A 13,167-nucleotide genomic window follows, 5' to 3' on the forward strand; every position below is an offset into this window, starting at 1 on the left:
ATTCACAAATAAATAAATAAATAAAGAAATAAACAAATACACAGCGATCATCAAAACATAACCTTCGCAACAAAGTTTGCGAAGGTAAAAATACAGAATAAAGAAGAAAACTGTATTTTTGGAATAAGTAAAATTTTCATACCTATGGTATTCAAATGTGAGCGTTAAGATTTTCAAAATAGTTTATAGCTAAAAATATATATATATATATATATATATATATATATATATATATATATATATATATATATATATATATATATATATATATATATATATATATATATATATATTTTGACACTGCACTTCCTCGGGTCCCCAGTAATACACCCGCCAAGTTTGAAGTAGATCGGATGAATTATTGTCGAGAAAAGTGAATAACACACACGAACGCGCGCGCACGCACGCACGCACGCACGCACGCACGCACGCACGCACACACACCCTCATTTATTAGTTAGATAACTAATATATCGCCATATCAAACAGTATGTCTGATTATATACTGTACTGCCTTTCGCTCGCTCTCCTTGCAACACAGGTGAGAAAAGGATACGAAAAAAGCAGCTGATATTTAACCTCCGCCATCTTCGAAGATGGATGGAGATTACTGTTTTCACCCCTTTCTGTTTGTTTATTTGTGAACAGTATTACGGAAAAACTCCTCGACGGATTTCGACGAAACTTGGTGGGGGGTTAGGTATGGTCCAAGGATCATGCCATTAAATTTTGGACTTGGTCCCCCCACCCCCAAAAAAAAATTGTTAGAGAATTTTTTTTTTTGCATTTCTACATGTTTTAAGTGATTTCCACCCCCCCAAATTTTTTTTACCCCCCCCCCCAAAAAAATTTAGAGAATTTTTTTTTTTGCATTTCTACATGTTTTAAGTGATTTCCAACCCCCCCAAAAAATTGTTACCCCCTCCCCAAATTTTTTTTTTTCATTGGTACATATTTTAAGTGATTTCCAATCCCCCCAAAAAAAATTGCTATCCCCCACAAAAAGAATTTTTTTGTTTTTTTTGCATTTCTACATGTTTTAAGTGATTTCCAACCCCACCCCCCCCCAAAATTCTTAGAGAAAAAAAATTTTTGCAACTTTTTTTCAACAAAATTTCGATTTTTTTTTGCATTTTTACATGTTTTAAGTGATTTCCAACCCCCCCCCCAAAAATGTTGGAGAAAAGAACTATAACTCTGTCAGCACTGTTGACATATTTAATGAATAAGATATAAGGTTCACTTGAGTGACCCAGCAGTATTGGCGGCGGAGGTTTTGCACTCTCCTGAGTGCTCCCCCTCTAGTTCAATAATATATTTGCATGATTTTTAAAGGGTAAAAGTTATTTTTTGCTGGGTACCCCTTCTAGTTATACTGAAATATGCAATTTGGCGTGTCTGTCTGTGTGTATTTTTGACCGTGCTACATTTTGGTTGTTACTTGTACAATCTCAACCAAAACTTGACAGAAGAAACTTCAGAGCCCCCAATTATTCTTGCCTTCTTGTGGGGTCAACTGGGGAACGTTTTCGGCCAATGCTATTCATGAACCAGCTGGCCACACCTGACGTTTGACTAAAAGGGGCTGAAAAGGATGCCGGCGATAACTCGCATGTTCTTTGTGAAAGACGCCAGGACCTTCAATATCCACAAACGAATTCTTTCAGATGGGATCCAGATTGATGTCCAACCGAGGGATGATACCCTTTGTGATGTGACAGTCTCAGGAAGACAATTCTACAAATGGGAGAAAAGAGGAACAAAAGAGTGGGGGCAGGTGGAGAAAATATGTTTTGGGAGTTTAACGAGGAGGTTATCGGAAGGTGTGTGTCCTAGAGGAGCTGGAGAGAGTCGGAGGACTGAGAGAGCACAAGAAGCAAGGCAGATCTATGGCTGGTTTTGGAGGCCTTATTTGCAATACGGTTGGTTCAGGAGAGGTCATGGCTGATGGTGACACCAAGAGTCCATGGGACAAACCAGATATCAGTACCATCTGCAGAGGTTTCCTTATTTTTTGGAGTAGGAAGCTACCATTAAAAAGTAGCAGGTTACCATCACCGCGTGCGAAGCGGTGCAGCTGTATGGCCGGGGTCCAGGGCCCGCATCGGGCCCTGGAAGCCGGAGGATCCTAGATGGCTGAAGATGCATTCCAGCATGATTTCTGACATGAAATAGTTCTCATATCATCATGCTGTTGGGGTGGAAAACTCCACAAAAACAGGTGGTTAGGCCTATTCTGGATGTAGTTGCATTAACATTCTGACTGACTTGTTGACCGAAATTCAGCTATACTGTATAGTTAGTTCAAGTGTATGGTACATGCATGTTGCTGCAGTACCAGTATTGAATTGGCCAGTTCACAGCTGCTCATACTTGGCCTTCACTTCAGTGAATAAACCACGATTTTCAGTGCAAATAACCACGAATAATAACATGTACAAAAGCTGCTTTAAGCTTATAGGCTAATTACTTTATAAATTAAAAAGGCACAATGGGTGACCGTGTATTTTGGAGCCGCATCACTTAACAAAAGCTCAAAATGGACGAGGTGAAACACATGTTTCGTGAAACAACAACGTCGCACTCGCGAGAGTGCAAGTTTAGACCAGTTACTGATGGCCAGAAGCTTACCTCCCATGTCTTTGGACGTCTTCGAAAATCCAAAGTCAAACAGGGATTTTCGTTTCGATGCCATCGTTTTTGCACCGAAACTGCGAGGCCTACAAAGTTTATTTTCTTGAAGTCATTGCTGTATGGTATCAGGGTATCAGGCCAACAGTCCAAAACGAGGCTAAAGCAGAGAACTCTATTGCAGGAGGTGCGTTTTAGGTCAGTGTTGTGCTCGACCTGGCGAGAGTACTAACAGTAAAAGTAAGCCCGCTTTCATCGAAATACTCATGTGTTTTCATCTCGGATTTCAAAACAGGGGGTGTAGAGATTCCGTGGTGACAAAAAAAATAAAATCGAACACTCGGCGCTGAAGTAGGCGGTGACCTTTGACATTTTTTCTCTTAGTAGACGGCTGCGGGTCGCCGGTAACCGGCTTCTAAGGAAACCCCTGCATCTGAGGAGGCAAAACTTTATGGGTATAAAGTTATTGGTAGGGTCAATACAAGAAAATTAATGTTTGATAATTATCAATTATTAATTGATTAATTGATAACAATCAAGATTATAATCTTTCCAGAAGAGCAGCTTAGTCTATTTATCTTGCATTTTTCCATTTCAACATGTTGACGTTTTTCGTATTTTGCCAATATCACCCAACGTGCTCATGGCACATTCTGATGAAGCGAATATTAGCCAATAACAGGTTAGAAGTATCCAAGATAAGTTGTTCACATCATTCCAACTAACTATCTTCCCATATACAGGCAAATTTTTGAGTTGGTTGTCAAATTGAGGCTCATTTGCACGTTAGATTTGGTCGAATTTGGGGGATTTATGAATATTGTTGTGGAAATGACTTGTATGGGCTAACTTTGCATCGTAGAGGGAAGTTATCTCCCATATTGCATGTTTTGGAATAAGGGTGAGGATATTTAATTGTGATATGAGATACGCGTTGTTTTACGTATAGAAAGATGTCCTCTATCCGCTTCCATTGTTTCTGTCTAAAACCACCATCTCGAGAAAGCCCTTTTTCATGTTCTTACTTTTGTAATCTGTCTTTTATGTGCTTTAGAACATTCCCCTTCTGTAATTAAATACTGCAGTTTTTCACTGTCACCGTCAGGCACTTATGTCTTTAGCTAAGACTCAGGTACAATATTTTGACCACTGGATGGTTTTCATCCGTGATTAGTCAAGCATTATGTGCCAAGTGTTGTCTTTTCCTAAAGAGGGGAAATCACGTAACTGTAATATGCAACTGGTGAGACTTATTATTATTATTATTATTATTCTTTAATGGCCACAACTATTCCCACACTTGACCCAACTCTTTCACCAACTGGCTGGCCAGGCCTGACGTTCAACTAAGGTTAGGGCAGGAACTTGGAATTTGGCTAAGGTGCTGGCGATAGTTCACTTACTCTTCGCAAAGGATACCGTGGAATCTTTAACATCCACCAACTAATGCTCGCAGATGGAACACCCAGCTTAATGTTGATTCGAAGGACGGCACAAACACTGATGAATCACCCTCCCTGTGAAACACCGGGATGACAGTTTATAGCTGGGTCGGAATTCAAACACAGGCTACACAGCTTAGAGGTGAGTGTGCATACCTCTAGGCCAGTGATTTCAACCAGGGGTAAATATTTACATGGCAGGGGGTAAATGTATCATACCTGAAAATTAAGTATTAATTCTGGAATACACTATACCTGGTCAGCCTGTTTAGAAAAATTATGGCTGGCATGGGTGTAGATCCTGGGGGGGGGATAGGGAGATGCATCCCCCCCTTCATATAGGATGGTGCAAAACCTTAATAATAAAGTTGTTCCATCTTCTTTTTTTCTGTGCCTCGATGCCAGCTATGCATTTTTTTGCATGGGAGTAAGGGGGTAAATGGTGAAATTCCATCAAGCTGAGGGGGTAAATGACAGAGGAAGGGTTGAGAATCACTGCTCTCGGCCATTCTGCCAGCCCCAAAACTGGTGAGACCTAATGCAGACAATTCCAAAAACGATCAAGTCTCACCATCTGCATATTTTAGTCACATGGTACAAGGCATTATAGTCCTGGATGAAGACCACGTGGTGGTCAAAATGTCAGACCTGATTCCTGTCTGCTGGGCAGCTAAACTATATTGGTGTTGCCTTCATTTTTGAAGATAAATCTTCTCAACTACAACCAATTTTTGTAAACCATCAGCCACCATATTGATTCTTGTAACGAATCAATGGAACTGGAAGCAGTTTTTGTTTAACAGTTCAGCAGATATGTATCATCATTTATGTGCCAACTTGGCAAGATGACCCTTTGCATGCACTGTTCACAAGGGTGAAGCATTCATCAGAACCATCAAAAATGTTTTATTTTATTTTAAAAAAGACAAGTACATGTACATTAAAACTTTAAGAAGCTTAGAAAGAAACATGTGAGATGAAAGATGGAGATATTCAAGAGGGTTCAGATAACTTACTGCTATTTCTCGACAAGCAGACATTGAGATGCCTGTTCCTTCGATCTGTTTGAGAGCGTATTCTCTGTCATCTTTCCTAGAAAAAAATTACAATAACTCCAGTATTGTTACGAAATACTAAGTGTGACACTTTGATCAGTAAGTACCAACAATCTATCAGCAATTGGCAGCTGTTAGGGTTTTGCTGGGTTGCTGGGTTGGGCAGGATAGCTCAGAGGTCATGCACTCGCTTTTGTGCGGTTTCATCTGGGTTTGATTCTGGTGCTTCACAGGCAGCACGTTCCATAAATTAGTGTGCCATCCGTTTGATGAGACATTAATCTGCGAGTGTGTCTACCAGCATTGGTTACTGGTGGCCATTAAAGATCCCATGTCATCTTTAGCGAAGTCGGCAACTACAGCTAGTACCCTGGCTGAGTTTCAAATTCCTGCCCTAATGTACAGGGGCACTGCATCAAGGGCTTCCAGAAATGATGCAACCAGGAGTCAAATGAGTGAATGAAGCACATTGCTGTTGCTATTTACCTTCGCCACCGAAGGTGGATGGAGGTTATGTTTTCACCCCTGTCTGTCTGTTTGTCTTTGACTTTGAGAAGGATATCTCAAAACGTTGTGGACATATTCGGACAAAATTTGGTGTACATGTTGGTTGTGAGACAAGGACGAATTGATTCGATTTTGGTGAAGATCCGAATCCTGATTCGGACACGAGAATTAAAATTTTTTTTCAAGTGATTCGTCACCATTGAGATGGGGCCAAAAACGATAAATAGCACGATATTTCAAAAAGTTGTGGACGAGTTATGACAAAACTATGTGGATGCGTTGGGAAGGTGATAAGTACAAGCCAAAGAGATTTTGATTGAGGTCCGGATCCGGCCAATCAGTGGGTTACGAAACGTAAACTGTTCAGCCTGGCAGAAGTATGTGCTCTCCCGAGTGCTATTCTAGTTATCTCCACCACAACCGAAGATAAAGGAGGTTATATTTTCACCCCTTTCTTTCTGTCTGTTTGTGTACAAGATATCGCAAGAAGTCGTGGACGGATTCGGATGAAACTTGGTGGACATGTTGGGTGTGTGATCACAACAAATTGATTTAATTTTTGTGAAAATCCAAATCCGGATCGGACTACAAGAATTTTTAAGTGATTCTTCACCATTGAGAGATAGTGCTAAACCGATATATAGCACGATATCTCAAAAAGTTGTGGATGGATTCAGACGAAACTTGGTGGACAGTTTGCTTGTGTGGCAAGGATGAATTGATTGGATTTTGGTGAATATCCGGATATGGATCCGATAATTATTTAATTTTAAAAATGATTCTTCACCATTGAGAGATAGGGCCAAAAACGAGACGGTACTGTATAGTATGATATTTCAAAAATGTAATGGGCCCGATATGTTCTTGTGGATCAGGCATTATGTGGTGGAGGTATGTGTTCTACTGAGTGCCCTTCTAGTTCACAATGAAATGTAGACAACCATTAGCATTCAGGTGATATAAGCAACATTGCCACATGTAAAAGACATTTCATTGAGCTAGTTCTTTCAACTAAATCACAGGCAATCATTGGATCAGTTTAATATCAGGTTGTAATTCATATGTTGAATTTTAGAAGTTCTGCAAACTTATACAAATCACATAAATATTATCCCCACGCTTTTGGAAGACAAAAAAGGGGATATTGTAATCGGCTCCGTCTGTCCTCCTCATCCTCCCCCTTCATCATATGCAGCACATGGCTGCAGGCAGCATCATTGGCTAAGGTTGCAGCTGTGCCGCTGATGCAGTGCCCCTATTACCAGTACACTGCTCATTTTGATGACCTCGGAAGGATGATAGGCTGTCAACCCCACCCGGTGTTAATTCAGTGGCAACGGGTCTCAAACTCAGGACACTAGGATCCCAAGACACCCTAACTTCTAAGCCAACACAGTCGATTTCCATTTTTTAATCATTTATTATCACAACCACTCTTCTTTATCGTAACTGCATTTAATTGAATATTGCGAAACAGGTGTCCATTACAATAACTGCAAGTCCCAGACATCTTCACATTCTCTGTTGTTTACTTGTTCGGACAGTAGCTGTATCGTGCACTTATTTACCCAGACTTCCTTTCCGCCTTCTTCTGCTCTGTCTAGATTCTCTTCCTTCCTTTCGTGCTATCTATTTACATTCATTCAAAGTTATATGGAGTACGACTCCCACTATGGGCTGGTGCTTCACCATCTTCCCCCTCTTTGCGACGGTGGAGCTCAAAACAAGTGTCGTTGGCATCAATTCGCAGAGGGTTATCGCAGGTTCTGCTTCTCGCTCAACATAGGTTGGTGGTCTTGCTGTCTTTTACCACCTCCTTTCTGGTCTCGATCTTCCCCACTCATCCCTCTTTCCAACCCTCCTTCTCCAAGTTGCACACATTCTACAAGAAATTATGTTGTTACCTTCCCAATTCTCAGATGAACACTCACCTCGATTCATTCATTCATTCCTTCCTTCTTCTCTTGCATGTGCTAACCTCTTTCATAATCTGTTGCTTCATACTCTTCTCTCCAGGCCTTAAAGTCTGCTGGTCACCACCACACCCATTTATACCTCCATTACTTTTCTGCACCTGTTGAGTACCTGTCGCCCTCCCCCCCGAATGCCTCCTTTCCATTTCACCTCAGAAAAATATTTCCTCATACTGTGTGGTACATCTGAAAGTTATGGTTCACCCGCTCCTCTTTTGGGGGAGAGTTATGGTCGTGCATCTCTTTTGTTACTTCCTACAGTTGATATCTCTATCTCTCTTTGGATATTATAAAATCTCATCTCATCAAAGCTTTCGAAAGCACATCCTTCAACGTGAGGACGGGAGGGTTCTGAGGTATTAAAAAAAAAAAAGAAAAAAAGTTTAATAACGTTTCTGAGGTGAAAATGCGATTCAACACCCGGGTTTGAAGGCGCTGTCACACCTTGACGATTCAGCCAGCAATGGCAACGTCTAAAAATGTATGTAAAACATTGGGGTACGCTGAAATTGATGTTTTTTTATTTATTTAAGTTTTGGTCGTATTCATAACGTGTTGGTCGTATGCATAACATATTAGTAACAGGCACAGAACGTTTCGTTGTCTTATAGATAACTTATACCAACGAATGCTTAGCCTGTTGTCGGCATTCACAACCTATGCCCAACGATAGTTTAACTTAGGCATAGCGCGTTGCACGTATCGCCGACGAACTCATGGCGTAGCCTGTTAAAAACCTGCCGCACGCCGATTTAAATCATAACCGCCTGAGAATTGGAATTGTCAACCACGCAGTCACACCTTGACGATTTAGCCAGTGTATGCCGACCGATGAAAAATTTGCCGAACCAAGCTGGCACACGTCGAATACGTTATGGGTGAATTGTGTATACGTTAAGAGCACGCTGAAAAACTATGAAGTATGCTGTCATATTTCGTGGTACCTCTCGTACATCGTGAAATTTCAAGCATGCTGAAAATTTTACGACGTACTCGCCGTATGGCTCACACATTCCGCTACGCTAGGAATAAGTTGTAGGCACGATATGCGATCGTTGACACAAGTTCCTTGTAAGTTACTCATAAGTCGAAACACGTCGAGGTAATGTTTAGCATACCCGAAACTTATTTTCTCCGTCAAGGCACATTTTCTTTTTTTCTCCTTGGCTCCGTGAAGGCACGTGATGAAATATCTGGTTGTTGTTGTTGTTTTTTTATTATTATTATTATTTTTTGGTCTATCACGAATTTTAAAATACATTCGGACATTTGCTTTTAAGTTTCGACGTCGACGTGACAATATCCTCAAACAGAAAATATTCACAGAGGAGGAACTAAGAATAAGACATGAGCAAACTGAAGAGGCAATCAGACGTGACGTAATGGCACGTGACGAGATATCGGAAGTTATTGTTTGTTTTTTTTTAAACGCTGCCAATACGCCATTATACGGTAGATGTAAATTAGAAACACGTTCAGTAAGTTCTGTGGTCGTCCGGAAGACGTCAATCAAATACGTCTACATACGTCAATATGCGTTGGAGGTACGTTACACATAGGTTCAAAGCACGTTACTCATAGGTTAGAAATAAGTTTTGGGTACGCCAAGCATTACCTCGACGTGTTTCGACTTATGAGTAACTCACAAGTAACGTGCCTCGACGTGTGTCAACGATCGCATAACGTGCCTAGACGTGTGTCAACGATCGTGTAACGTGCCGACAACACGTTACTCATAGGTTATACACAAGTTTCAGGTACGCTAATCATTACCTCGACGTGTTTTGACTTATGAGTAACTTATAAGTAACGTGTGTCGACACGTGTCAACGGTCGCATAATGTGCCTACAACTTATGGCCAGCGCAGCGGAACTTGTGAGTCATACGCTGGCATACGTCGTAAAATTTCAAGCATGCTAAAATTTGAGGACAACTGCAAAGTACAACGATGAAAGCCAGTGTACTACGACGTATGGCAGTGTTTTTCAGCGTGCTCTTAACGTATACAAACTTACCCATAATGTATTCGACGTGTGCTAGCGTTTTAGACATTTTTCATAAGTCGGCATACGCTGGCGAAATCGTCAAGGTGTGACAGCGCCTTTAGGTACCATATGATAATCTCTTTTATTACTTCCTACAGTTGATATCTCTCTCTCTCTCTCTCCCTCTTTGGATATTATAAAATCTCATCTCAACAAAGCTTTCCAAAGCACATCCTTCAACGTGAGGATGGGAGGGTTCTGAGGTAAAAAAAAATAATTAAAAAATAAAAATGTTTAATGCATTTCTGAGGTGAAAATGCGATTCAATACCCGGGTTTGAGGTACCATATGATAATCGATATATTAATACTGAAGGACCAATTTTGTGCTCCTCCTCGCGGTCGCGTCACATTTTTCTCGGTACTGTGACCTGGACTGAAAGAGACTTCGTTCCTGTGAGAGTGCATCGCACATAGTGGCAATAGTCAACCTTCAAATCTGAAGCAGAATAAACACTTTTCGTTTCACATTCGTTTGCATGGTGACGTGTGACGTCACCGCTGAGAGGCGTCAGGACGTCATGACATCATCGGTCATTCGGTGACAGACAGTTACTGCCGGTGACAGACAGTTACTGCCGAGAGGTGTAATTCCACTCCTCGAAAATAGCGTCTGCAATGTAAAACCCTCTTCTGCACATGCCGACTCCCTCAGAATGTGAATTTGACACAAAATAATGTAACAAGAAACATTGTATCTTCTATCTATCTATATATTAATACTGAAGGACCAATTTTGTGCTCCTCCTCGCGGTCGAGTCACGTTTTTCACGGTACTGTGACCTGGACTGAAAGAAACTTCGTACCTGTGAGAGTGCATCGCACATAGTGGCAAAAGTCAACTTTCAACTCTGAAGCAGAATAAACACTTTCCGTTGAGATGGGGGCGAGAAATGAAGAGGTGGAGCCGAGAAGTGAAGAGGCGGGCGTGAGAAGTGAAGAGGCGGGGGCGGGGGATGAAGAGACGGGGGGGGGGCAAGGTAAGCAAATATTTGGGCAGGGGTAAGCAAATTGAAAGCGGGAAACGGGGAAATGGGGCGGGGGCTGGGGTGAATTAGGCGGGGTTGAGTGTGAGGGGGTGGACAGGGGGCGGGGTCCGGGGGCAAGTGGGGCGGGGAATCAAGAGACGGGGGTCGGGGAGTGAAGAGGCGGGGCCGGGGTAATTAAATTTTTGGGCGGGGGTAAGCAAATTGAAGGTGGGGGGGGGAATGGGGCAGGGGCGGGGGATGAGTAGGCGGGGGCAAGCATGCCCTGTCCAGTCCATGTCCCTCGAGTGTGGGTGAACTGGTGAGGGTGGTTGAATGAACGGAATCCGTCTGTGACGGGGCTTCGGCTAGTCTTTTTTGTTACTTCCTGCAGTTGATATCTCTATCTCTCTCTCTCTCTCTCTTTGGATATAATATTATAAAATCTCATCTCATCAAAGCTTCCCAAAGCACATCCTTCAACGTGAGGACGGGAGGGTTCTGAGGTAAAAAAAAAAAATAAATAAAAAATGTTGAATACGTTTCTGAGGTGAAAATGTGATTCAACACTCAGGTTTGAGGTACCATATGATAATCTTTTTTGTATAAATACTCCGTGTCCCTAAAAAGACGACTTACATGCTCCCATTTGCACTCTCTCACCTGTCTTTCCTTCGTGCCTTGTACACATGGCCGTAGGTTCCGCGACCGACTTTGCAGCCCTCGTATTCGAAAAGAGACTCGACCTTCTCCCTTTCCGATGCTAGGCGCGTGGAAAAATCATAATCCATGTAGATGGAGCGGCTTGTAAGACAAAGCTGAGGTGATGCACGGTACACACTGTAAAAATCAAGCTGACTGAAAATGAAGTTTAATTTTGACGTCAACACTCGCAAAGGTGGAAAAAAAAACCAAACAAAAAAAAACAAAACAAATAACGTCATAAATTACCTCTTCGGTTTAATGACACATTTTAGGTTAACTAGTGACTTTTAGTCGGGACACGTGTTGAGATTTCCTTTGAAACGTCACTTGAGGTGAATTACAAAAGAAAACTGAACTTTTAAAATCGAAGGTGCCAGCATTGTTGATCAAACCAATCCAATACACCACGAAGCGAGGTATCGGTGAATGAAATACCACAACTCACCGTGGTAATGCAGTAATTGGAAACAATACGTGTACATTTCTAATGGCCGAAGGCCATCCAGTGTCGGCCCCACAGGGGGGCATTGGGGGGCAATGCCCACCCAGATTAGACTTTGTGCCCCCCCAGTCCAGATTGGCCAGCAGTACCCTACCCCACAATTATTTTAATATGTTTTACAGGTGTTAAATATATATGTTCTTTTTATGTTCTTTGTGATTATTATAAATATATACATTTTCAAATTAATTAATAGTTTAATCAAAATGCAATAATAAAAGGTACATTGGTACTGCACCTAGTCGGATTTGTTTTGATGTAGCACATCTGACGCACGACGTCATTACCTCTGTGTGTTGTGCATGCAGCAGCATGGGAAATTCACATCTGAGAGAGAAAACCAGTAAAATGGACATTAGGAAGTGGCTCAAAACGCCGCAAAAATCGGCACCATCTTGTCAATTTCATCATCTAAATCAGACCCACCACCGTCCGAATGTCTGATAATTCCGATTGACGAAGATGAAGATTGTGAAACTATGCCGGTTATTCACGACGTCATTACCTCTGTGTGTTGTGCATGCAGCAGCATGGGAAATTCACATCTGAGAGAGAAAACCAGTAAAATGGACATTAGGAAGTGGCTCAAAACGCCGCAAAAATCGGCACCATCTTGTCAATTTCATCATCTAAATCAGACCCACCACCGTCCGAATGTCTGATAATTCCGATTGACGAAGATGAAGATTGTGAAACTATGCCGGTTATTGCGGGGAGTTCAAACACACCGGCTCCCGCTGCAACTTCCACAGCCAGTCACAGCAACTCAACATTTGGAGCAGAGCCCCCTCCACCACATCCTTCTCCACCAGAAGATCTCGTAGTGAAGTGAACTACAGTAGGTCTATCTATTATGTGATGTCATTATAAGTGAAGGCCTGTTATGTGCGCAGAACCTTTCTTTTATTTTTCTCTCCCGCCGTGGAGATGGACTGATGGACAGATGGTGACATTGCATTAAAGACATTATAATGCTCTAATTTTTTTTGTTGTTGGTGCAAAATTGTAGTAGCCTATACTTGTAGCCTTTTTAGGTCATCTCTTCGAGCATGACCTAATAATATGGGTGTCGATGTCCTTCGATCCGTCCGTCCGTCCGTTCACAACGAAGTTGAAGCGGGAGATCTGGTCATTAGTGATCCTGAGAGAGGTCGATGAGACGTACACGATGGTATGACTTTCAAGGTCACCGAAGGTCAAGGTCAAGGTCACGAGGCCTTTGAAGTTGCGAAAATGGTCAGGTCAGGTATGGGAGCATGTGCCAGAACAGCGCATCGCTGCGTCCACTTTCCGCCGGTACTCCAGGGGCCTCTGTCTGGCCTTCCCCCAGGCAGATGCCAGG

General features: G+C 42.1%; 1 protein-coding gene across 3 annotated transcripts in view; it reads right to left on the minus strand.

The window, feature by feature from the left end:
* CDK8 (cyclin dependent kinase 8) overlaps nucleotides 1–11,650 on the minus strand; it is a 50,716-nt gene extending 39,066 nt beyond the window's left edge. The window contains exons 1-3 of one of the 3 annotated variants that reach the window (XM_085848376.1): nucleotides 11,570–11,650; nucleotides 11,282–11,436; nucleotides 5,090–5,165 (exon numbers count right to left, since the gene is read on the minus strand). In XM_085848376.1, coding sequence (XP_085704502.1) covers nucleotides 5,090–5,165; nucleotides 11,282–11,409 — 204 coding nt within the window. In that variant the 5' untranslated portion in view covers nucleotides 11,410–11,436; nucleotides 11,570–11,650. Of the gene's footprint in view, nucleotides 1–5,089; nucleotides 5,166–11,281; nucleotides 11,533–11,569 lie in introns of those variants that run through there. The other 2 variants (XM_085848375.1, XM_085848377.1) reach the window with 2 other exon arrangements.
* Nucleotides 11,651–13,167: the final 1,517 nt, after the last annotated feature.

This window comes from Eptatretus burgeri, chromosome 12 (assembly GCF_056783735.1).
Source record: "Eptatretus burgeri isolate ZD-2024b chromosome 12, Ebu_testis_v1, whole genome shotgun sequence".
NCBI lineage: Eukaryota > Metazoa > Chordata > Myxini > Myxiniformes > Myxinidae > Eptatretus > Eptatretus burgeri.